This window comes from Musa acuminata, chromosome BXJ3-1, assembly GCF_036884655.1.
Source record: "Musa acuminata AAA Group cultivar baxijiao chromosome BXJ3-1, Cavendish_Baxijiao_AAA, whole genome shotgun sequence".
Lineage (NCBI taxonomy): Eukaryota > Viridiplantae > Streptophyta > Magnoliopsida > Zingiberales > Musaceae > Musa > Musa acuminata.
In genome coordinates, this window is record NC_088349.1 from 11,323,066 (window position 1) to 11,349,600 (window position 26,535).

A 26,535-nucleotide genomic window follows, 5' to 3' on the forward strand; every position below is an offset into this window, starting at 1 on the left:
ACAAGTTCGTACGAGTGCCCAATAGAAGGAAGGGCCCACCGCGCCTTAAACTTCAATACAAAAATGATTCGTGATTTGAGTCGTATATAGTTCTCGGCGCGGGCCCCGCACCCCCTCTCGTCGCGGTGAGGCTGGTACTTTTTCGGGGTGTGGGATCGGGTAACTTTGACCGAGGAACGAGGTTAAGAGGTGTAGCTTTGAGTCGGTGGGACCGTCGGATCTGAATCGATCGTCGGATGTGCGACGCGTGTCGGCGGCAGGAGCATTTATTCGCAATGGTTCCCCTCGCCATTGCCACCCGCAAATTACAGCTGGAAAGACGACAAGCGGTACAGATGGCACGTGTAGTCTTTTCTTAAAGACAGTTTCCACATAAAATAAACTCCGCAGGCTACTTAAGTATAATAACAACGCCTAATCCGACTTAATCTATCGAGCTCGAATGTATAATTTGAACCCAAAACTATCAATTCGACTTGGTTCTCGAACTGGTTCGATCGAGTCAATTGAGTGATGGCCTGCTCAACAGTTGTTGGATAGAACCAAATCTACACAACACGATCGAAATGTACCGCCGTAACAACTGAAATAAATTTGATATATATATATATATATATATATATATATATATATATATATATATTGGAATCCGAATCCTAAAGCACCATCATGCCTTGGCTTTGACGACCTGATGATGGCTTTCAACGCCGCCACCGCCACCTTCCCTCGTCACCGCGGCCTTCTCCTCCTCCACCTTCCTGCAGAACACCACCCACGAGTTCACCTCCAGCGCGACGCAGACGCCGACCAACGTCGACAGCGCCAAGCAGTAAGCCAGCTTCCAGTAGGAGCGACCGAGCCCCATCACCTCCATCCCCTGGAACACGTTCACCACCCCCAGCACCGCGCAGCCGTAGCCCACGAAGTGGTGGTACGACTTCCAGTACTTGCGGTACCTGTTCGTCGTCTTCGGCCGGAACAGCAACGCCGCCGACTGCAGCCCACCCGCCACGAACGCCGCCACCCCCAGCCCCCGGTGCAGCCCGTACTCCACGCCCCGCGACCGGCTCCCCAGGATGATCCCCATCGCGAAGCCTGCTGTTCCCAGCAGGAACCCCACGATCTGGGTCGCCGCGTGCGCGTAGAACCACGACGGCCCAAGCGACGTGCGCTGCCTAAGGTAGCGGGCCACCGCGACGCCCGCCGGGAGGAGGAACCCCCACGACGCGGCGTTCAGCGCGGCGTGGGCCGAAGGGAGCGCGTCCGGGGCCGGCGGGGTCACCTCGCTGGCGGTGGACGCAATGTCGATGGTGGCGCGGGAGGCGAGGTCGGAGGGTGCGGTGGGGTGGATCGTCGGCGAGTACCCCTGCACGTAGAGGCCGCGGTTCCACACGTGGTGGAGGCGGGTGCGGTTGGGGGAGAGCTTGAGGATGGCGAAGATCTGGACCTCGGCGCCGGCGCGGGCGGATGGGGCGCCGCGGAGGACGGCGGAGGAGGAGAGGAGGTGGAGGCCGAAGGGGCGGGACAGGAGCGGGGCGCGCTGGAGCTTGACGGAGGGGTCGAGGACGAAGGGGAGGAGGAGGAGGCCGCCAGAGGTGGGATCGGAGAAGGCGACGAGGGCGTGGGCGCCGGTCATGGCGGGGGAGTCGGGGTTGAGGCCCCATGCGATCCAGCCGGAGGGGGATATGAAGGAGCCGGAGAAGGCGAGGTCGAGCGTGGCGTTGAGGGGGTGGTACGTCCACGCCAAGGAGGCTCCTTGAGTGGGGAGAGTGACGCACTTGTTGTAGCTCTTGGCGAAGGTGGTGATGGTGCAGCGGGCGGTGGCGGACGTCACCCACAAGCCAAGGAAGAGGAGGAGGAGGAGGAGAGAGGGAGACATAGTGGATAGAGAGGAGAGTGTGCGATAGAGGAGCGAGGAAAGGTTGGGGGAGTAAGACAATATGGTGGCGATGGTGCAATGTTCGCTCATGCAAATGTGGTGCTTTAACTTTGAAGGCAAGGAAGAGAGAGGGAAATGTGGAGATGGGGGAATCAAAGTTTGGTGCGTGCAATTGATTTGGAGGTGCAAAAATGATGGGTTTGAGGATTAATGGTGGAGAGAATGATGGGTGTTTGTATGCTTGCAATTTGGACTTGGCTTTGAAGCGAAGGTGGTGGTGGTGGAGATGGACCCCAAAAATGATCGATTAATATGGAGGACACAACTCGCTCAATAAGGAATATTGATGGACGGACCTATTTCGTGGTCCATATGTATGTATGTTGAAAGAAGAAGAAACAATAGAGGAAGAGGATGGACGACGAACGACAAGCATGAGGGTGACGAGCAGTTGTCGACGACTAACGACCATGTGGTCGCGAAGCTATTATGGTGTTTGACACATGTCCGTAATCCTTGTACGTGAGATGAAATAATAGTACTAACAGGTTTGATTCTGCTATTAGTATTTTCAATTTTGTTTTATTTTGATTCTACTATGCAAGCAAAGTTTGAGAAAAATAATATAAATGACTAGTGGTTCTCTTTGAGGCATGTGAGATGCTGAAGATTCAGGCAAATAGAGAACTGGAACGAAGCAGACATCATATGGTGGGTTGGAAAGCTTAATTACAATTGGCAAAGGGAAAGATCTCAAGAGATCCATAAATTATTATGTTACTTGTGGGCATGATGATGATCACATCCTCCTCATGTGATCTCAAAGTTTGGCTTGATTTTGTTGAACTATATATGTTTCATAATGATGACTTCATCTTGTAATGCATGCTCATGATCTTGGATGGATTTCATACTTGCTAATAACTTAATTTTCCATTGTTATTGGCTCATCATTTGCTAGTTGGTCTTTTAATTTATCATAGCTACTAATTATACAAAAATAATATCTTATGAAAATTAAATAGTGATTTTAATATAATATACCTCTAATTTTCAAGTTTATGGCATGCATACAACATGTAAACTCAAAATACATGCATGCTATTTCCAAGGGGTTGAAAAAGAATACACGTATATAATATACATAGAACAACCTCAAATGAACATATACTTCAAGTTGGATGGGAAAGATCAATAGTTCTCTTTTTATCTATGAATTATGCTAATGAAAGCAAGTGTAGGTTTGGTAATTTTGTTGTCCAAGAATCAGTATATTTCAGAAATTGATTTCTTTTTTGCTGCACAATAACCAGCATATAGAAATTGATGTTTCTATAGGTTGTCCTTTGAGCATTTTCTTGTTGGTGGATAATTAATATGTACAACAATATATCATACCATGAAGGCGATCATGAAAGCAATATGGTTCAAACCTGAGTTATTAACATCACAAGTAGAGTTTGAAAGATGACACAGCATGTGAAGAACCCTATCAAAAGGTACTCTCTTAGTTAAGAGCTTCTATCTCCCTGATAACTTGAGCTTTGTCTCCTTCAAATTGCTCATCTTCTGCATAAAATGATGTCCAAGAAAAATGATTCAGGAACTGTACCCCAAAAAGTTGCTCCATGTTGATGCTTACCACACAAGAAAGCGAATAATAAATTGTCTACAAAAAAAAAAAAATCTTGGAGATGACTGTCATTTGGATTTAGAGTCTTATTAAGGATAAATACAAAAAGATACAGATATACATTTATATACCATAGATATCGGAAACATACATCTTGTGATGTAATCAAACCAAAAAACAGAACATGTAAAGCCTCCAGCGTACCTTTGTCCAACTTGATATCTTGGAGTAAGCGAAGAAGCTTCTTTTTGTTTGTTGTCAATATGCTTATTATCTCAGGAGGCTTATTTTGATTAGCAACAAATAACTGGAATTTGTGGAACAATAATCGAACAATTAAGAAGATCTTAGTGAAAAGCAACAGGATGCCCACAAGCAAAGGAAGAAAAAGTTTATACCTTAAATACATGGAATGCTTCTATTTGAATATTCTTACTTGATTCCTGACAAAAGGGAGAATTAATTAAAAATTTTCAGAAAATAAGGGCTTCTCAAACTGATCTATCTAAAAGCAAAAGATGATGTATGTAGTCATGCAGTTGCAGGTGTATGGTCCTCAGAAGTTTGGTTTACGATAGATCAAAAATAAAATTTAGGTCATGACTGAAAGTATATCCATAAAATTCAAATAAGAAAATACTACCGGATGGTTCTACCAGCACAGCGACAATTTGAATAGCATATACAAAGTATTTAATTCTCCTCAAACTCAAGTAGCAAGAATAAGACAGAACAAACATCGATTACAAGTTAATCACAAGCTTCATGCATAGTATGTCTTGAGTTTTAAGATGAAAAGCAAAATGCTTCATGAATACTGTCTCTCCTAAGGTTTTCCAGCATAACATCATCTCATCTATTTCTAACTTTTAACAGGATCACGGGGATCAGAAAAAGATCAAAGTTTACATTGAAATTGAAGAGACACTAAAACCAGTTGATAAAGTTAAAGGACTACATTCTAATACCTTGATGTGATAATGTTTAGACTTTTATTTAGCAATGATATATTTATGTTACTGGTTAGTTGGAGTATTTTTTTTAAATATCACTTATAGTTCTTTTCTGTTCTTAGACAATATACGAAGGGGTGAACAGCGTAGAACTTATATGACAAGTTTATATCACTGTGAATAATTAACTAGTACCATTCCTAGAGTCTTAGACACTTCAAATAAATTTTTGCTTACTCTGCCTTTTTCTTCTAACCAGTAATCATATTAAGTATAAGAATTTGTAGAGAGAACATTCTCTGGTTGAGTAAACATGATCAAAATAATATATAGAGAAATATTAGGAGTTATACCAATTTTGTTCAGAAAGAATCAAAATGGACTTACCCTGAGGAGATTCATCAGAATCATAAGATTGTCCTTTGAGCTAACATAGCGGACCATAACTGCAGAATTTGACCGATCCAGTAACATATCACCCAAAAGCTGAGGAAAGAGGACAACAGCAAGTGCTTCAAATATTAGATTGCTGAAAATGCTTCAAGCAAAACATAACTGAAACTAATCATCACGAGTTGGGGCCTTTTGCAGGCCCTCAGAACATCCAATTGAACAGCCATACAGGAATTGTAAAAATCTCTAATGAGAATAAACTAATGCCATACCAAATGTCAAAATGATCCAAAGTTTATGTTAGTCCCTAGATAGAAATGTCTGGTAAAGTACTTACCTTGACAGCTTGCCTTCTTGTAATGTAATTGGGAGATGACAGCAATCTTGAGTTAAATTCTGTGAAAAACTGGAACAACAAGAGATAGTTTCAAGTAAAAATCGTCATCCAAAATAACAGAATGCCTTGCAAATGGAACCTTAAAGGCAACTTTGGTAGGATAATCTATCTTAAACAATCTCAGGATAAAATTCAGACCTAGGAACTAGTGCTTCACGAATTATCCACCAGCAAAATGGGGAAAAACCTCCAGAACAAAATTTCACTTACCCATTCATAATTTTTAGAGAGATATTCTGCAACAGTTGATTTGTGCCTTGTCATTAGCTCCTGTATTACAAAAACATCGTTGACCAGTTTACTATAAAACAAACAGAATGACAAAAATTTTCATAAAGGACAAGTTGAAGGTCATCTAACAGCTTATGAATCAAGAGACAAAATGAGACATTTTTATGGGGACATGACTAAGAAAATTGAGATAAAAAATTATTAATTGATTTCTGTAAGCAAACATGTTCTATAATTCTCTGGTCAATCCAAGTTAGTCTTAACACTCAACTACTAGTGGGATCACCAATATTTGTTTACTAGTAGAAATAAAAGCATAAAGAATAAGTATAGAGTCAGGAGTTGAAATGAAACATCAAAAACTTAATTTTCACTATAACAGAAGTACAAGAGACATATTTTATTAATATAAATTCACCTGCTAGTTTTATACAACTTATATCATTATTTTATGTACTGAAATTTGTTTATTATTTTTAAACTTCAGATGGGTTGACCCAGACCCAACCTGAACCAGAGGGCTTTGGTGCATGTTTTACTAATCCAATTATTTTTTATCTGCAAGCAATCTGATCCAAAACTTATTGTACAAGAACCCATTCTGATATGTTTGCTCAAATTTGACACATACTAGTATCATGCAGAAAATGGAGGAAAAAAACTATGTTGCTCATAAGCATTTTTATAAATATAATATTAATGTTAAATGTGCCACAATCAACAAAAGTTAGCTAGGAAGTCAATCAAATGGATATCCTTGAATAGTTAACTAGCATTAAGAAACATAAAAAAATTTATAGCTTGTATAAGTAAATTGACCTTAAAAGTTGCATAAGCATCCGATGCTATGTCAAAATTCGGAAGCTGGATAAAATCAAAGAATTTCTTCATGTGATCGGACTCCAAAACATACCTGCAACAATAAAATGAGGGATGAAGAGTTTAACTTGCAAGTTATTTTTTTATTGAAAAATTCAAATTTTGAAAAAGAGATTCTAAATCATGTCATAATGATCAATTAGCTCAACAAGCAGATAATCACATCTGAACTACAACAGAGAATAGCACTTCTAAATGCATTGAATGTAGTTGTAAGCCTCATAATATTAAACTTCATCCAACAATTTGAACTAACAAAAGAACTGAAAGCTAATAAATATGGTTGAAACATGATTTTTTTAAAGAAGAATTGTCAGTAAATTTGCAGAGGTGTGAGAGTGCATATGTAATAGCCATGATTTTAAAAACTTAAATGATCATGTAATAGCTCACTAAATCTAGTTCTCATAAGCAGTCCACAATCTTTTATCATTTAAAGATAATACATATCCAAAGCAAAACTATGTTCACCTTACCTCTCGTAAACTCTCTCTCTGTTGCATTAGATAAAAATTTCACACGGTTCTCAATAATTTTTTCAGATTTCTTTCAATCTAAACTTCCTAATGTACTTAATCTAGAATTAGAACTTCCCATTTAATATAAAAATTTTAGGCTTATTACTCCAAGTACTCAAAACTGAATACACAAATTCTAAAAATCCAGTGTTGCTTAAGATTCTATCAGCCAAAACAAATATAACCTTGCTTGAAACTTGGATCAATAACAGAATAGGAGGAACAAAATTGTTTCACCGTTTGTTTGAAATTAAGAAATTTCTAACAGTGAATGGATTGTTCTTTTGGCCTTACATTAAATCATATATTCATTGAAACATACAATTGACTTGCACAACCAAGTATGTCTTAGAAATTTCAGATGTTACTCACTTGATGGAGATCATTCAATGAAAGTTCTGAGAATGAAGAACTAATAGCAATAGAATTCTAGTTGAATACATGACCAACCATAGGTAAGTTCAAGCCTTCACTTCAATCATTCTTGATAACATTCAAAGAAAAATAACAGTACATTGAAAGTTCATATGGCTAGCAGTACAAATGAAACTAGGCGTCTAATCCACTGGTCCAACTGATACATACCAACCAGTATTTATCAATCTGACTAAGCACAAATCACAGACCATATAGCTAGGAACCTCACAGTATACCACTTGAGTCCTGGTACCCAATTGGTCAGACAGATTGTCAAAACCTGTATTGAATTGGTATTGAAGACATAGTATAATACAATCTGTGTGACTTTAAAATGACCAAATCACCTTCTAGTATCAAAAAAACTTAACACTTGGCTTCTTACTATAACATCCTAGGCGGTGTCGGTTTGAAAAGGTCAAGGACAGAAGGCAAACAGCTAAGAGGAATCTGCTTAAGATTAAAGCTTTATTCTTAAAACTTAGTTCCACAAAACGACATGTCATCCTAGGTATGAAATGGCAAGACACACATATTCAAGAACCTGAGGATAACTAGGTGGCTATTAAAGTCCTTAAATTCATTATTCGTGTTTCTTCAACGTTGTAAACAAGATAAATTCAAGTCTTCAACTACAAGCACAAGAAAATGGTTATAAATTAGAAAAAAAAATAATTCAAGTGACAGGAATTTGTAAATATCCAACTCAAGCAAAAGTTCCTGTGAAATGAAGGAAAACTGTCTTAAACTTTCTTAAAGTAGATTCCATTTTGTACTTAGAAATGCAACACCTATATGTATGGCTTTACACAGAGCACGACTGCTCTATCAGATAAAAAAATAACATTGTTTGATGTGCATAAAGAGTGATACCTGCAACCATCACCTTGAGGTGCAACAATTCAAATGGAATCTTTTGCATGACAAATGAAACATAGAAGTCAAAGCATTCAGGGCATGTACCTTGCTATACTTTGATGCCGAATGCATTCTCTGAGCATGGCTCCGTAATGTAAAGCGATGTCCATGTCTTCATACCTGCATAAGTAACATGTTGATGTCTAAGATCATGAAGAAAGCCACAGGAAGAAAACAAAGCCAAAATCCAAAGTTGCCAGAAACTACATAATACTTCATAACAATACGGAAACAAGATTGCTGAACCAAGAATAAATCTGAAGCAAATTTCTAAATTCAACTTATACTACCATAAAAAAAAATGATACACATTATTCTTGTTTCCTTTGTTGTCATCAAGTTATCTGCCCCATCTCTTGACTGACTTTTGCTACCAAATCATAATAATTTAGAATAAACAAATCTTACAAATTATTATCTAATTAACTTGCCAGTTCAGAGCACTAGCAATAATATATGTATTGTAAATCAAGAACATAGAGTACAATTTTTTAAATTAGGACAAGATCATTATTACTTATGACCAAGTTCAGGAAAACTTTCTTTCTCTTCACACAAATTTAAATTTTCAAGTTCAAATTAGATATGTAAACATCTTCCGTTTGTTACCATTGTTCAGTCAAACATAAAACTTCATAAAAGAATATAACTGGAATGCTTGGATTCCTTGCAAGGTTTTTATACATTGCTACCGCTTACACTGTGGCACTGAGAGAAGATAACAGGTACTGAGAAAAGATAAAGTTCATCTGCATATACCTAAATTATCAACATTTGAAATCCAGAGATTTTTCAAAGATATGGATAGGCAAACGTATTAATGTATCTAATCAATAACATTATCTACAAACATAGAAACAAGAGAACTCCAATAGAAATAAAGCATAATAAAGAACATAATTGTACGAACAAAATAACAGCAAGTTCCAGTAGGTTAAGGATGTTAAATGATAGGGAAAAGCAATGTTATGTTATATATAACTTTAAATTTACCCAGAAATCAAAAGATCTAAGAGATCTTTGTTAGCTTCCAAATACTCAGATGCAATCAATCGTGAATGGACCTGTTGCCTTTGCAAATTTGCCACAACTTGAGTAGCATCTTTACGAGCCTGCAAAATCTCATCAGAAACCAGAATTCAACAGCCAAATTACAATCTTATGAGTATGTTCAAAATGTGTCATTCAACAGACATTAGAAGAAGAAAAAACAGAGAAAAGCTTAACAAGGATAACCCTGGCATCTGTGAAGATTAATCATCAAAGTCGATTTGTGACTGACATACTTCTAAATTGAACTTTGGGAGACAAATTATTAGTAGACGTAGGGTGTTCTCTCTAAAGAACTCCTGAGTTAATTGCGCACAAGCTTCGGCAATTGGCTCCGATTCGCTGTTGCCATAAAGAATAAACTTCAGCTCCCGTAAATTTTTACATAATTCTGCCATCTGCTTAAAAAGAGTTGAATATAAGATCAATAGTATATGCCTAAAGATTCAGCAAATAGTAAATGATGATAAGAATCATTTAAGATGGACAAATACAAATTTTTAAACAAAAAAATATACAAGCATTAAAAAGATGGAACTTTATGCAGAAAAAAAAGATACATTCCTTATGAAAAAGGATGTATTTCTATAGAAACTTAACTAATTTGTTGTTGGTGAAACTACATTCCTAAAAATGGGATGCGAAGGTAAGTGCTCCAAGATCCTTACTGAAAAGACATTAGAATTCTTTTTCGGTTCATTTCCTCCGTAAAGTCAAAGAGACACCTAAAGCATAAAAGACTTGCTATCTCACTATGTAACTAGGCCGAGATTCCATAAGGCAGTAAAGGTATTTCTTGGCAACCCAACAAGCGCAAGGTGCTACACTGTTTTTGCTGCAAGTATTATCCAACCACTTGGTAAAGAGAGCAATTATAGGAGTCCATATTTTTCATACAACTGTCGTACTGTGACATTCCAAGTTTACTTATCATACACCAAGAGTACATCTTTCTTTAAATAAAAGGAAAGAAAAAAATATGATCATAAATTAAATAAATTTTAGTGAGAATCAATCATTCCAAACAGAAAGATGCTTCGTTTTGGTTTTGTTTGCAATCCAACTAAGCCATAGTCGCAACGCAAAGGCTGTCTGCTTGAGCACATATGTGTGGGTAGGTACGAACAGCACATACTATTCCAGCCAACGAGCCAATGCATCCACAGGTAAAACCGTAAAATAAATTTCATGTCTATACAAAAGAGGTTTTAGTCCTCTACATCGACAATTGCAAAAAGGCATATTAATCATATTCTGCTTCTCCATTTGGATAACAGAGATCAGATTGCTCAAGGCATTCCCTTTATACTAATAAGAAATCATCCACATAAAAAGGAAGGGAAAACAGAACAACAAGGCTCAACAGAAACAGTCATAAGTGTTACTTCGGCTTTCTTTCAGCACATCACACGACAAACAACTTACTTTAAATCAAATCACATTCCCCAGTGCCAAAAGTATTCTTGCATTTACCAAAGGATATTCATTTACAACTAAAAAGTCCAAGTTTATAATCACAAGTGGGCCAATGGAAGTCAAATTCCGTACAGAGAGGAAAAAAAGTTTCAAACTTCATCCGAAATCCATCGAATAATCAACGAAACCAATCCGGATCCAAACCATCCAAAAAAAAGCAGAAAGGTTTTGACTCATCACCTTCTCCTGCCGCTTGGCGTCCTGGGAGTTCCAGTTGAGGTCAACGTACACGAGGAGGTCTCGCGCCTGCCGCACGACGTCGGCGGGGGTCCGCGGCTTCGACTTGAAGAGGCCCTTCATGGTTCTCGCGGGAGGCAACGGCGGCCTCCGGAGGAGGCGCGGCCACAAGATTGCGAGGCACCCCCGCTTGAGGGTGCCGCCGCAAGGGCTAGGGTTAGGGATCGTGGGGGTACGCCGGGGGATTCGGGAAGGGGGGCTTCGATCGCACGATGGTTCGGCGGGGGTTTCTCTTCGCTGGCGAACAGTACCAACGGGCAATGACGTCCATCCAAAACCGCAACAAACCCAACAAAATAAAATAACATTAATCTAAATTACACGTATGTCTGTCTTCTCGACGGTTCCTCCGAACTAATTATTATTATTATTATTATTATTTATTATTATTATTATTATTATTATTAATTGATATATAAATAAGTAAATAATAGGAAAAAAAATGAGAAATACGAAAGCGGCGGAGATTTTAAGAGGATAGCAAGACGGCATCTATTTATTGTGCATAGTTTACCACCCATGTTATTGGCAACTACATGGGCTCCACAGTGAACAGCCTCCAATGATGAAACAAGTCAACTGGGTATCGAACGATGGAGGTGCGGGAAGACTTTCCCTTGATGTCCGTTATCCGTCACGTGACGGCGAGGAGATACGCCCGACCTATCGCACTCGCCTCATACCTCTGTTTATACTTTAAAAAAATTAAAATTGTTATAATTATAAAAATAAAATAATTATATTTATTTATTCTAATATCATCGATCTTATTGATAAAAATATAAAAATAATAAATAAAAAATAACCGGGGCTTGAATATCAAATCTATTTCAGTTTCACTTGCTAACATGAGTTTGATATGATTTCATAGCATATTTCATAGACGTTTAAAGGAGTATATTGAACTAAGTCGAGGCAAGTGCTTACGGATAAATGGAATACGTGGTACCAGCTCAACATTTTCAATAAGTGATGATAAACGATGACAGTACCATGAATGACTGTTATGAATAAGAAGAATAACGATAAGAATTGATGCAGAGCGATGAAAGGATTGTTCGACAATTGCGTCGACGTCAACGTAAATGTAAAACGACTCTTATCTTTCGTCATCATTCTTTTTCACTCACAATAATTACCTATGATCCTTAGTGACATCATCGTCCATTATCATTAATTGAAATATTAAAAATATATTTTTGATCGTTATTTTTTATTTTATTAATAAAATCGATGGTGTTAAAATAAATGAATCTATATATATCACTTTTATAATTGTAGAAATTTTAATATAAAATTTTAAAATCTAAAGACTAAATTGATAAGTCTTAACTACGTAAAAACAATTTAGAATTAGCCTTGGATTTAACATAAAATAATCTATAATTAGCCTTGAACTTAACACTAAATTTGTTACAGAAGGAGATATGGATTTAACCATATCTCCTCCAAATTTGTGTGATTCGTGACGAAGAACTAATAACATCAAACATGAACCTAACCAAACACTAAAAAATCCTACAATAAGTGATTTGGTGAAGGAGCCAAACAATGACCAAACCATCCTGCCATGAGCAACCACAATATTGTTTGATTACAGCATGTCTTATCTGAATTTTGGCTAAATTTCATCACACAAATAACCTTAAACATGTCCTACATAAATGATTTAGCATCTAAAATGTGGATCCACCAATTTGCAAAAACCAGCTTTTGTGGCTGACATGCATCAGTAAGCATCTGAACAACAAAATCTAACACTTGAGTATACAAAGTGGAAGAAGCAGAAACTTGGTGGAAGGATTTTGGACCATCCTGCTACATTATTAGGTTCTCATCAGCATCTTATAAGATGAGATTTACAATAACTAGCACATTATACATGCCCAAATTTGTGGCAGATAGAATCACACAGACAAAATGCCCATCACACCTATTGATGGATCAAATTACCCGTTTTGTTTCAGAACTTGAATTTCAATTGATTGATATCTTCAGCATGCTCATGAAAATAACAGGTTGATCAATGGACATCCTAAAGCATGATTTGTTGTGCTTTAGAAGCACATAAAATTGCCTCCAAAGATGAAAGTACAGAGAATGAAAATTATTTGAAAATAATGGCATCACGTCCTGGTCCGACACCAATGTAGTGAATGGGGACACCAACAAGCTCTTCTATCCTCTCAACATACCGCTGAGCAGATTTGGGAAGGTCGTTGTAGTTCCGAATGGATGAAATATCACTTTGCCACCCAGGTAACACTTCATATTCAACCTACATCACCCAATAAAAACAAGCAAGAATGGCAGTTATTGCAATGCTCAGCACCTATTTATTAAATTGAGTACGGTCGATACTTCAAAATGACCCAAATAGAAGACAAAAGTAAATTCAAAACTTGCCTGTATTTGCTCCAGAAGGCGAAGATCTGCAGGGAATGAGGAGACCTTTTCACCACCATTTTGCATATACGAAACACCAAGCTTGATTTCTGAAAGCTCAGATAGCACATCAAGCTTGGTGAGATTAAGAGACGAAAAACCATTTAGCTGGCAGCAATACTTTAGTGCAACTATATCAAGCCAGCCACAGCGGCGAGGGCGACCAGTAGTTGTTCCGAACTCCATCCCAGTGACCCTAAGAAGGTCACCATCTTTACCTAAAATTTCAGTTGGAAAAGGACCAGAACCAACTCTGGTTGTGTAAGCTTTCACCTGCACAATCATTAAAATATGAAGGATAAAGCAGAAAAGGGAAAATCAATTGGTAAAGGTGAATATATATAATTCTACTTACAACACCAATTATGTCATCCAAGCATCTCGGAGCTATTCCAAGTCCTGTGCATATTCCACCAGCTGAGGGATTTGAGGACGTCACAAATGGGTAAGTCCCAAAATCAATATCCAACATAGTTGCTTGACCACCTTCAACTAATATTTTCTTCTTTTGCAAGATAGACTCATTCAGGACATGTACGGTATCAGCAATAAATGGTTCCAATCTCTCCGCAAATCTCTTGTACCTCTCAACTTCCTCGTTAAACATGTTAACACTGTACTTAAATCCTTCAAACCGAGAAGCAGCATCCCTCAATAAAGTATCAAGCTTCTGAGCAAAAGTATCCATATGTTTGAGGTCACAAACTCTTACTCCATTTCGGATAACCTTGCTTGAATAGCAAGGACCAATTCCTCGCTTTGTTGTTCCAATAAACGAATTAGCAAGCTCTGCTTCTCTAAGTCCATCTACAACTTGATGAAAATCAAACAACAAATGGGCACGATCTGACACCAATATTCTTCCCTTGCAAGAGATTCCATTAGATTCCAAACCATCAATTTCTTGAAATAGCCCAGGAAGATGCACTACCACCCCATTACCAATTACACATAGAGTTTCCTCATTAAGGATTCCTGAAGGAACAAGATGAAGTGCAAATTTTTTGCCCTCAGCATTGTAAATGGTATGTCCAGCATTTGCACCACCCTGATGCCAAAAAAAAAGGCCATAAGATAATTGCTGAAACAATGAGCAAGCAATTACCATTTGTTAGCTTCAAGGGTTCACTCATTTGATCATGGATAATAAAAAAACTGGATTTAAATTATCTAAAAGTTCAGAAACATGGAACAGGAGCATATGAAAAATAAAAATTAGATTAAACAATTTCTGTATATTACCTAGCCAACTAGATATAATAACTTATTTTCATTTTTGGCTAATCATGATATCCAATTAACATGAAGTTGGATACATGGTCATGCCACGCTTATTAGCACATAATCTAAGCATGAAACCATAAATATGATCCCTAATTAAACTTAGAACATAACATCTTTTAACACCACACAATTAATAGAGTAAAAGGCCTTGAAAAAAAAAAATCAGACTGAATCATGTATATCTAAAACCTGACAGACAAGACATACTGGAAGTATAAAGAACAAAAGTCAGAACTAACAAGGAACAAAGGAAATTGCCAGCTTCTGTTCAGATGATGGCAAAATTGGCATAAAGTGAGAATGCCCTGAGTGATCAGTATACGACTGGCTGTTATACGACAATCAACTTAATCTGTTCCCCTTTTTTCCTGGTCATCTTTAAGTCTATTCACCTAACAGTGCTGCTCCTACAGATCTTTAGTCTATTCACCTAACAGCACTGCTCCTAATTATCTCTGTATATCTCTCTTTATCAATCAACTATACCAATTAATTGGCCCACAAGTAGAACCCATTGCTACATGGAGTATATGACACAGTAAACCTAAAAGCAGGGACATATACAAAAAAGAAGCGAGCCTGGATGTTTACCATATTTGACTGTGCACGAAAAATAATTAAATTCTTCACTTAAGACGTATGTATCTACTACATTCTAATTATTGAGATATAGGTATATTTATTTTCCAAGAAATTCCTTCGTATCAGGGGCATCATTGAAAATATTTTCATATGTTAATTGAATGGAGAAAACAAACTGATGTTTCCAGTACTGAGAGAGAAAAAAAGAGATACAAAACCAAGTTATATACCAGACTTTTGATGCAGAACCAGTTATACATTATCTAAATGAATTCCAGAATTAATCAACCAACTGTAATGCTAAAAATCTTTAAAGATAGACAAATGTTACACTAAATCAAATTGCATGTCATTTTCTTCAGTTCTCTTGGAAAAACAGCAAGGAAAAAACATATGACAAACAAAAGATAAGAGTACATGGATCAGTTTGAGCAGAGAGAGAAAAGATTCCTTGTGCATGTTATACATATGCACCATTCCACCACTCCATTAATCCCACCGACCAATATGCACTTACTGCCCCATAATGTTAACAAATCAATGAATCTCAACAATATTCCTTGATCAAGAAAAGTACTACAAGAAATAACCTAACTTCTTATCATGATGCTATTAGTTTCTATCATACCCTTATACAATGGGACATTTGCCCCCATTCGGTTCACCGGATGGAACAGCTATTCCTCACATCATCCCTCTCTTATCCTCCCCTGCACAATAAATTTACTCCTGCCCCTTGCTTTCTTCATCTTTTCTCTTTCCTTTTCCCTCCCAACTAACAGCATGTTGCAAGCAACCAGGTCAACAGTTCTTAAAAATGATTCTTTAATATTTCATAGTCTATACTTGTTAAGTTATTGATTATATTATTTCCACAGGGCCTAATTTACTGCCAGACTATAATAAAATAATTCTTTAATATCTAGCTTGTATGCTGTGCTGAAAAAGTTATCAGTCATTCTACTTCTATAGGGTCACACAATAATGAGAAAACATATTGGGTTAGATGATTAAGCAGTGTCCAGCTGTTTTGGATCATCTATTTGTTTCTTCCATCCTACTCTCTGCTAGTGTCAGCACCACACTTATTAGACTTATCTATTTGACATGACAAGCAGAATAGAAAAATATCCATGTGAGAACCATCTCTCTCTCTCTCCCCCTCAAACACACACACACTTTCTTCGTACTACTTGTTTATGTAGCTAGAAGATAGATCTCTTGATAATTAATTCAACTCCAACTAAAACCTCCAGACTGAATGATAAAGTTGATCTGGTATCTGATTTGAAGCACGGTTATACAGTGAAAGATGCTCTCTTACCTTTCACCCTGGGTCACCTTTTAGATTCCAATATGGCTGGATGACCAGCATAATTCAGCTGGACACAGTCAACTATCTGAAAGCATGGCCAACCTCGGCTCTTGGCTGACAATGAGTTCAGCTGCCAGTGCAAGGTCAGCAAATGCTCACCAGGTCTCCCACAGTGGCTGCCTCATGTGACATTAACAGAGCACACGCCTGAATTATCTAATGTATCTTACGTCAAGAACAGGTCTGAGTAGGGCTTCTAGGTCAAACAAGCTAAGGCACTCCACCACTAGACAGAAGTATGGATTGAGTGGTAGCAGCCTCAACTAATGCTAATGCAATAGGCTAGGTGCAGAATAAAAGTACCATTCAGGTCAATGACAGTTTAGCAGTATTACACTTCATGGTAGACTCAATTGGCATAAAACTTTCTGCGCTCTTTTTCCCTGGCTATACCTCAATATACATTACCAATTCCCCACAAAACACCATCTGGCAGTACTTTATGCCATGGCATAATTAAGCCAAGTGTCAGAAACACATTGGAACCTTCAAGAGGCTAGAGATCATAATGATATCCAGATCAACTGTATCTAATGTTTTCGACCAAAAGCTATTATAGACTAGACAAGTTTCATTGTTGTCTTGTAAGTGCAAAGAATCCTCATGAGTCTGTATCAAAAATGCCTTGAGAGAGGGATACTGAAGCATTTAGGTACCCTATCACAGATTAGGACCAGGAAATAGCATTTATCAAAAGCACTATTCAAACATTCAGCTACGATAAAAAGTATGAAAAAGGGTCTTTATTGACCAATTGTTTGAGGCATTAATATTGGTTTGAATTAAATTATGGACTACTAATGGAAGGTACAACAGAATAATCCAACTCCACAACCAATAGACCAATGACAAGCCACATATAAATAACACAGAGTGAGCAAGTCAAAGGACCTCATATTTATTTAACATTAACAAGTTAAAATTGGTGCACATGGCATGCAAAAAAAAAGCACCAACAATAAGAATTGCTAGGCATATCATGGCTGCAATCCAACATTAGAAGGATAATGAATCAAATAAACAACCTCGAATTACTAAGGATAATGGCTGCAAGTGCATAGTTTATTCATGATGATTAAAACAATCCCTTTACCATTCTCTGGTCTTCACTAATATATGTTCACCAGGTTTATACCTTTTTTTGATGGGTCTAATTGTGCAAGCGGATCTGTGTCCTTTCTATCTGATTTCAGCAATCTTGTTTCTGCCGTATTAACCAACAAAACATTCATTTGATGATGAAAATACACAAAAGGAAAATGGGGACACGATGAGAGAAATTTGGGAAGAAAAATGAACAGGCATGGGAGATTACTTGGCACGAATGACTGCATTAGTTAAAGAAAAACTTAGTGACATCATTTTCTTGATAGACTCTCGGTGTTAGTTAGTCCAAATCAAATATTAATTTCTGCATGCCTTGTAATCAGAATGAAAAAGGCGAGTAATGATAAAACCCAACAAGACATTTGGCCTAGCCATAATATTTACACCTCAAACAGCGTAGCAATTTCTTTAGCTTGCAATAAGCTTGTCTTAGATTCCTGAAACTCACTTGTGATGCATTAATATTTACGCATCAGGACATCTGGAAAATATCCACGAAACTAAACACAAGCAAATCTAAGTACTATAAGACACAAGCAAAAAATAAAGTTCCAACTCTTGCAATAACAGTGCTGCACTGACAAGAACAAAAACGAAAGAAAAATAAGTAAACAATTCAAGCATTTAAGTACATAGATGGAGAAAAAAGACGATTGTTTTCTCTCTTAAAGTGAAAGAGAGCAAAAATTGCCTGACATCGAGCGACGACATCGAAGTTCTTAGCAAGAACATCGACGAGCTTCCCCTTGCCCTCGTCGCCCCACTGCGTACCGAGCACAGAGGCGACCTGGCTCAGAGACGCGATCCTGTCGACCTGGTCGATCTCCTCCACGGCCGAGAGGGAGGCGGCCGGCGCCACGACCCTGGCGGCGGCCCTCCGGGGCCACTCCAGACCACGCGAAATGCAAAACGAGGAAGCACCGAGGGGCCTCCAGGTCCGTCCGCCAACGCTGCAAGGGGGGCAGCGCCGGCCAAGGGCCGGGCTCGCGGGACCGAAGGCGACGGAAGAGATGGTCATGCGAGCTGTGGGCGGGAGATAATGGGTACAAGAACGGATGCCGCCAGGGTTGGGAAAGTTGGGCTCTCTTATTGATACTCGTAGGGCAAAGATATGGTGAAAGCGGAATGGATTCGGCTGACAGCGAGCGGAGATCTCCGTAGCCCTGTACAAGTACGTCTGTATTCAAAAGTTAGGTCTTCGTATGTCGGGAAAGATGGCCCAATTGGGACGTCCACTAGTATTGATGGCCCAACAGAAGCCCAACAAAACAAAAGGGTTATTTGGGTCCATCACATGAATTCTTCAATCAGTAACTCTATTTTTTTTTATAGTTTCAATTATTATTTTTTATCAAATTATTAGTTTTAATTAACTCATTTAGTATCATAAAATATTTATTTTTTTTTATTTTTATTAATAATATAATATATATAGGTGTATATTTGTATATATGATAAATATTGAGGCTCTTATACACACAATATAAAATCAGTGGTTCTAGTTTGAATCATTAAAATTTTATTATAAATAATTTAAATATAAAAATGTAAATTTTATTTTTAATTTTTTAATAAAAAAATAAAAATCATATTTCAGGAATCAAAATTGAATTATCCAAAGTCAATTTTTAATTCTGATTTTATTTTTTAAAATCTCCCAAAGGTAGGAATCGAAACTGAATCATCCGAGTCAATTCCGGTTCGATTTAGAACTAGTGAATCGCAATGCCGGTTCGATTTCAATTTTAACCCCGGTCGGTTCAGATTCGAACCAAACAATGGTCGGGCCTGTTGCCTTTGTTCTTTCCCTATCCGTTTGCTTCTCTGTATCTCCGTTGAGCACACCTTCTTGGAGAGGACCCCGAGCGGCTTGGCGACCGCGATGCGTAGAGCAATGGCGACGCTACCTCTGCGACTCCCCTGCCTCCCGAAGCTTGTCTATCTAAGAACCCCGTTTCGCTTCCCCTTCCTCCCTCGTCGTCCTCCTCCTCAAGCCTTCTTCATGTCGCCTCGGGCTTCCTCGATGTCTCTTGCTTCTTCTCCTTCCTCATCTTCCTCCACTTCTTCTTCTCTTCCGGTCCTCACGTTGCCGCCGCCGCCGCCGCCTCCTCCTTCCGGACATGCTCCGCATCTTCCTAGCGTCTCCTCCGGCGCCGTGGATCTCGAGCCGTACGTTGGATGCTCGATGCCAGGGAGGCGGCTCAGGGTCGCCGTTCTCCTCAGCGGCGGCGTCGACAGCAGCACCGCCCTCCGCCTCCTCCACGCCGCGGGGCACGACTGCACCGCTTTCTATCTCAAAATTTGGTTCCAAGTATGCTTCTTTTTGTACCCTTTAGACACGCTTCTCGAGGAACTAACTTAGGATTTTAGGAGTCTAATTACTTAAAATTTGAATCTTGTAGTTCCTTTCTATTTGGCATTTTTCACCTTAGTTTTCTAATAGTACATACCGACATAATTGCAAATCGAGGGCTAGCGAAGTTTAGATTTCTCAAGCGACAAAATGTCAGTTAAATTGCTGGTCTGGCCATTAATTGCTCATCAACATTCAAAAAAGTAGTCCAATGGTTTTTGATTCTCTTGTCAAACACGGGGCTAGTCAAGTGTTTATTATCTGATATCCAAAATGTTGCCTATGCAAGCAAGTTTTGTTCTTGTAATGGTTAAAGTCGGTCCAGTTTGGTTTTGTAATCGTAATTTGACAGTACACATTACCAAAGTTTTGTAGAAGACAAAATTTTGGCAATTAAGTTTTGCAATTATTATTATTTATGTAATACGCATGCTTCAGTCTAAATGAGAAACTCAATAGTGTTACTAATACTTATTTTGTAGGAAGACTTTCAAAACTTTTGGTCTGAATGCCCATGGGATGAGGATTTGAAATATGCAAGAGCTGTTTGTGATCAGGTGAGATGCATTTTGTTATGGGACTTTGTCTATCAAGATCAGCGGTTGTTGGTGTACCCCAAATTTTATGAAGCTTCAGTTTGGTATATTGATGTCGTGCCCATCAACCTGGTGTATTCTCTATATCTTGAATAGTAACAATTCAAGGCTTCCCTTTAGCAGTTCCAAACATTTTCCTTTAAAGAATGCCTATCTATAAAATATATGGATTGCTATGCTTAAGCTGCACTATTTAAATCAATTGAGTGATTTGTACTTGAATTTCCTGTCACCGAATGCCACTTATCTGTTGCCACATACATAATTAATGAATGCTAGAAACCAAATGCTACTTATTGATTGCACCTGAACTGCAACTCTAGTAAACAATCCAGGAAAGTAAGAAGATTTGGTATAGTGAATAACCTCAGTTTTCAACATTGGTGCTTTGCAACTATGACATAGCTAACTTATTGTGGTCACATTTTTAAGGACAAGTCTTGACAAAATATCATAAAATTTGTTTATCCTTTGGTTTCTTTTCTCGATTCAAAGCAAAACTATTCCTCCTATTTGTGCATCCTTCCTTATTAGGACATGATTCATTCACTTACTGTAATCAAGAACCATGTGATCCTAGGAGTGTATTTTGATTATTTTATAAAGGGCTTGGAATTATATGATATCTTCCTCTTATACAGGTTGATGTGCCTCTGGAACTGGTCCATTTGTCAGATGAATATTGGAACAATGTGGTAAGATGGCCTCTCCCTGCAGCCATTAGTTAGTATCTATGCTGTTGAGAGTTCATTTTTATGACTATTTATTGAACATGGGGTCAAGGAAAATAATGTTTCAAGATAATGAACTATTTTTCTAGCGAACATTGCAGTGGTGAGGGTCCAAAAGAATATTTGTCTTGTTTATTACCTGAAATGTGATCTTTTTCTCTATTGAAGTTTAATGTTTTTGTTGTCTTACTGTTAGGTATGTCACATTATCAGTGAGTATCGTAGTGGCCGAACCCCAAATCCTGATGTTCTTTGTAACACAAGGATTAAATTTGGTATGTTTCATTTACAACTGACAACTTTTACACTGTGGAATTTTTAGCTTCATTTACAGAAGCCCTTTTCTAACTGATTGTTTAATTGTATACAAAAAATTGTTCTATGGTTTAGGTGCTTTTTTGGAGGCCATTGCTAGTATGGAGTTTGATTATGTTGCTTCAGGACATTATGCTCATGTTGTTCACTCATCTTCAGAAGATGGGCCTTCCATTTTGAAGTTGTCAAAAGATTTGGTACCATGCTCAAATTTTTTCTTTCTTCATCTGTACACTTTTGTCTTTGAACATTTGTATGACAGTATGGCTTCAGTTGATTATCATTTGATCACTGGATAAACATGTCATTGGTATACTAAGGTTTTAAACAACACTTGCTATGCTTCATTTTTTTTTGTTTCGTAACCAGCTATACCACAACCTACAAATGCAAGATTGCAGAGCATAGACACATATATAAAGGATGCGTTGGTTAATACTAAGAAGTGCTTCTTCTGCAACTTGAAGTGTAGAAGTCTCCACAAACATTAAACGATTGTTTGGCCCAGGACACTTTGGTTGCAATTGAGTAATTTTAACTTTGCACCAAGTCACTGCCTCCTTTTGATTTCCAACCTTTTTATTATCTCATAACAAGATGAAATTTGAGCTAGAAATCCTTTACATTTCCATAGCCTTGGCACCTTTAAGTGTATTTTGTTGTTTAGTGGTCTTTATCATCTTAGAATCGTTAAAAGTTGTTTGATAGAAGTTCATTGCATTTTGTTTATTCACATGATTTTTATTGAGATCACATGAATAAGCAAACTATCATATCTGATGGGACTAAAAATAAGGATGTATCTATTTTAGTTTATGATGCAGATGTATCTATCAAAGCTTCAAACTGGTTGAATAACTGACTTGTTTATTTGTGTGATAGTCACTACAAACTGATTAGGTGTTGCTCAGCTCCACCATAACTAAAACAAGGATGTTGAACATTTGAAATAAAAAAAAACACATAAAATTCAAAATTTTGCTTGTGCAAATGACAATATTAAACATTTGCATTATTGTCTTATTTTAATTATGTTTCATTTGTGCTATTTAAGACAAGGTTAGAAAGTATTGATCAATAGTACTATATTTAATTTCTCCATTAAAGAATGACAAAGTTGTGATTAGCAGCATTTAGATTCTTTTTAGTCTCTTTTTCATCCATTTGAATTAATTTGATTACGTACTAAATACTGCAGATCAAGGATCAAACGTATTTTCTCTCCCATCTTTCACAGTCTCAGCTCAAAAGGCTTCTTTTTCCACTTGGTTGCTTGAGAAAGGTTAGATAGCTCACGTTTTCTTGAGATATGAAATAACAACATCCAACATTTTCTTTTTGATGTCATTGTATAGTATTTACTATTTTTCAATCTGCAATCCCTTAAATGTGTGATGCACCTTCATGGTCAGCGTGAAGACTGAACTTTCCCACTTTTACTGTTTTGTAACTTGTATTCTGTTGAATTAAACAGGACGAAGTGCGTAGGATATCTACTCTTATGGACCTTCCAAACAAAGATAGAAAGGACTCTCAAGGAATATGTTTTCTTGGAAAGGTAACAATGCCATACTTTCATATGCTGTATTAGTGATGAATTTTAGTTTATCTTGAACCGGCATTTATTGACATCATATTTCATGGATTTTTCATAAGAGAAGCTCTAGAATTTGGTGTCTGATTAACCATTTTAAATGTAGGTTAAGTTTAGTGAGTTTGTTGCAAAGCATATAGGGGAGTTGGAGGGTGTATTGCTTGAAGCTGAAACTGGAGATTATCTAGGAAATCATCATGGATTTTGGTTCTATACTATTGGTCAGCGCCAAGGCCTGCGGCTTTCTGGAGGACCCTGGTTTGCAATTTTGCTTCAACATACTTTGTTTTGTTGATGACCACTGTGTCAATTTAGTCTCTGGAAAACTTCTGTTGTATGCATTGAACTTATGATAGAAATGTTTGTGGTTCCTGTCTTCCTGACCTTAAGAACTCACTATATTAGAAAATTAAACAAAACTATTTGTCATCAACAAGAATTAGTATGTTTAATTGGATAATCCAATTACCAAGATTACTTACATTGTTGCAGGTATGTTGTTGAAAAGGATGTGCGGAACAATGTTGTTTTTGTATCAAGAAACTACTTTTCGTTGGATAAAAGACGGCGTACATTTCATGTTGGATCATTGAATTGGTTCAGTGGTGCACCTCCTGGAAACACTGAGCAACTACAGTGCAAGGTAAAAAAAATAAAATAAACAAACAAGAACTGGTTTCTTACACCTGCATCGTTATATTGCTAGATTTGGTTGCTTCATACATTGTATGCATGTCTTTTCTGTTTGTAGATTGTACAAGAAACTATTGTTAGATGATCAAATATGATGGGTTGCTTTGTGTTCCATGGTATATGGTATTATTTTTGTGAAGTTTTTAATATTTTATCTAGATTCTAGCATGTTAGTGTTCAGTTCCCTGGATGACATGGTATACAAATTCCATGTTGTTTGATTTGATTGGAACCTTTTCTAGGATGGTAGGGAAGAAAACCACGTGGTCTTGTTTAGAAGCATTGATAAATAAAAAACATAGTAATGCAAGTATGACACTTGTTTCCAGATATCCTTTGCTTTATAAGATAGCCTTATGCATGGTACAGGTACATACATACTCTGCTTTGGGTGGCACAAATTGACCTTTTTGCATTGAGCCGGAAATGCATTTTAGGGGAAAATTAGACAAAATAAGGAAAAAAAAATCCAGTTTATGTATGCATATTGACCAAGAATCTTAATCATCAGGTTCGACATGGTCCTGGATTTTATGACTGCACCATTATGGCAGTGCCAGGGATAGATGGTGATGAAGATAATTTGGTGGTGCATCTATCTGAAGATGACCAGGGCTTGGCTGCCGGACAGTTTGCAGCTTTCTACCATGGTGATGTCTGCATAGGTTCAGGTGTTATTATGGATTCTTGGGATGAGAAGTGCTTCCCCATTTGTTCAAAGGCTTTGGAGACTGCAAGGATGGAAGATAAGTCAAAACTAGGGAAACCAATCAGGATAATGAACCTGGATACCAGGTAGAGGTTCTACTGAGTTGATCGATGTTCTATGATCCGGAGATTGCAAGCATATTACAGAATAGCTCAGAATCAGGTATGGACTTTTGAAGCCCAATGTTTTCATGTTTCGTTTGAGCTTGCGTCATCAAAACATATCATTATTTCCTAATTTCCTCATATTTCTTCATCAAGTAGGGAGTTGTGCTCAGGGAGGCAAACATAACCTCTTGGTGTAGCTGTTATATGTCATGTCAGTTGTCCACATATCATGTTATATCGTGGACTAAAATCAACCTGTAGATGATGGTAGACTGGAGGCGTGGGAAAGAAGAGGGTGCAGATGATTTGGAAGTATCATTTCTGTCGCCGAAAAATGTCTACTAATGAGTCATGGACCATATCTTGGTTATTTATTGCCAAAACTGGTAATTGCAATTGGAAAATGTGGTATCGGTGACACCTCTTTACTGACCTTGAGAAGAAGTGCTATATGGAGACTTGCATGTTTTTTATGCAAAAGCCAGTCATGCATCCTAGAATGGCTGTTCAAATTATGTGTTGGACTCAGTTGAACATTTGATGATGCTATGTGTCAACTAAGATGGAGTCTCTCATCAACAGGAACTGATCAAGGATTGATACCAGCAAGCATCTGAAGCAGTTTGTGACCTTGTTAGAGTCTCTTCACCCAACCAGGAACAGAACCTAACTTTGATCTTCTTTGTTCATATGTGCAGTACAATATAGTGAACTCCATGCATTGTTTGATTATTTAGGGATGACCTGACAATTAAGGCATGCCATTTCTTCTTTGCATCTGTCTGTATACTACAAAGGCCATATGCTGCCTCCTTGTGGTGTGCCACCAAAATAAGAATTTCTATTCACCAATCAGATGCTTTTCAGGTTGAAGAACTTTTTTATTTTATTTTATTGACTCTGGTTGATGCAAAATGCAGGAGAACAAATAATGCAGCAAGGAGGACAAATTATTGGTCATGGCCTGTTCTTTCTCTTCCGAGTAAGACATAAAAGCTGAGATCAAAACCATCAAATCACAAGAAGAATTCAAGTGGATTCATTGATCATTTTATTTGGGGAGGAAGATTCAAATCTTTCTCTCTTTTCTTTTTTTCTTCTTAGTGACCCAATTCCCACAAAGTCAACAAGCATAATCTTTTATTCATTAAAAGACATATGTATCTTCAAATAAATTTTGCATCACAGACACACAATCAAGAAGTTCCTCTAAGAAATGACAATCTTTCTTACCAACACCGCATATATTATTCCTTAAAAGACCTTAAAATTATATATATATATATATATATATATATATATATATATATAGGAACACAGTTCTACCGAAGGCAATACGATACAAGAACGAGAATACGACGAACACCGAGCCTGAAACGTAGGTAAGCAGAGGAAGAAGACTCCGCCGCCTCCCTCAGCAGCGCCTCGAAGGCCTCCATGAACGGGCTCAGCCTCCGCAGCGAAGGCACGTACAGCGTCAGCGGCGCCGCTGAGAGCGCCACCGCCAACAGCAGCTGCAGCATCTGATGATTCAGGTCTCCTCTGCCACAATGCCCGCAGCAGCAGCACAACTACACTGCGAACGAGCGATGGGACTCTCTGTCTCTCTCTCTGTCTCTTATGCGGATCGGTGGAGAGAAGAGGAGGCTGCGCCCGCAATTTT

The 26,535-nt window shown here is 37.9% G+C and overlaps 4 protein-coding genes across 6 annotated transcripts; 1 reads left to right on the forward strand and 3 right to left on the reverse strand.

Moving 5' to 3' along the window:
* Positions 1-329: 329 nt before the first annotated feature.
* On the reverse strand, positions 330-2,004 carry LOC103990352 (cytochrome b561 and DOMON domain-containing protein At2g04850). The gene has a single exon (XM_009409459.3). It carries the CDS (start codon positions 1,967-1,969, stop codon positions 668-670), a length of 1,302 nt encoding a protein of 433 aa, XP_009407734.3. The 5' UTR covers positions 1,970-2,004; the 3' UTR covers positions 330-667.
* A 1,287-nt stretch (positions 2,005-3,291) lies between these two features.
* On the reverse strand, positions 3,292-11,258 carry LOC135628850 (putative MO25-like protein At5g47540). The gene is made up of 11 exons (XM_065135788.1): positions 10,925-11,258; positions 9,505-9,666; positions 9,212-9,330; positions 8,264-8,338; positions 6,306-6,399; positions 5,466-5,525; positions 5,196-5,264; positions 4,853-4,951; positions 3,911-3,955; positions 3,717-3,819; positions 3,292-3,448 (listed from the first exon to the last, which is right to left on the reverse strand). The coding sequence occupies exons 1-11, from the start codon at positions 11,042-11,044 to the stop codon at positions 3,387-3,389; spliced, it is 1,008 nt and encodes a 335-aa protein (XP_064991860.1). The 5' UTR covers positions 11,045-11,258; the 3' UTR covers positions 3,292-3,386.
* A 1,491-nt stretch (positions 11,259-12,749) lies between these two features.
* LOC103990335 (adenylosuccinate synthetase, chloroplastic) lies at positions 12,750-18,900 on the reverse strand. Its single transcript, XM_009409439.3, has 4 exons — positions 18,466-18,900; positions 13,782-14,474; positions 13,388-13,699; positions 12,750-13,259 (listed from the first exon to the last, which is right to left on the reverse strand). Exons 1-4 carry the CDS (start codon positions 18,790-18,792, stop codon positions 13,089-13,091), a joined length of 1,503 nt encoding a protein of 500 aa, XP_009407714.2. The 5' UTR covers positions 18,793-18,900; the 3' UTR covers positions 12,750-13,088.
* Positions 18,901-19,573: 673 nt separating this feature from the next.
* LOC135629107 (uncharacterized) lies at positions 19,574-25,724 on the forward strand. 3 transcript variants are annotated; one of them, XM_065136282.1, is made up of 11 exons: positions 19,574-20,085; positions 20,610-20,684; positions 21,365-21,418; positions 21,651-21,729; positions 21,845-21,966; positions 22,968-23,051; positions 23,244-23,327; positions 23,470-23,621; positions 23,856-24,006; positions 24,568-24,927; positions 25,026-25,724. In XM_065136282.1, exons 1-10 carry the CDS (start codon positions 19,657-19,659, stop codon positions 24,853-24,855), a joined length of 1,518 nt encoding a protein of 505 aa, XP_064992354.1. In that variant the 5' UTR covers positions 19,574-19,656; the 3' UTR covers positions 24,856-24,927; positions 25,026-25,724. The 3 variants fall into 3 exon arrangements, with proteins under 3 accessions (XP_064992354.1, XP_064992353.1, XP_064992355.1); XM_065136281.1 differs by having other exon boundaries at positions 19,575-20,085; positions 25,029-25,724; XM_065136283.1 differs by having other exon boundaries at positions 19,817-20,085; positions 20,614-20,684; positions 25,029-25,724.
* Positions 25,725-26,535: the final 811 nt, after the last annotated feature.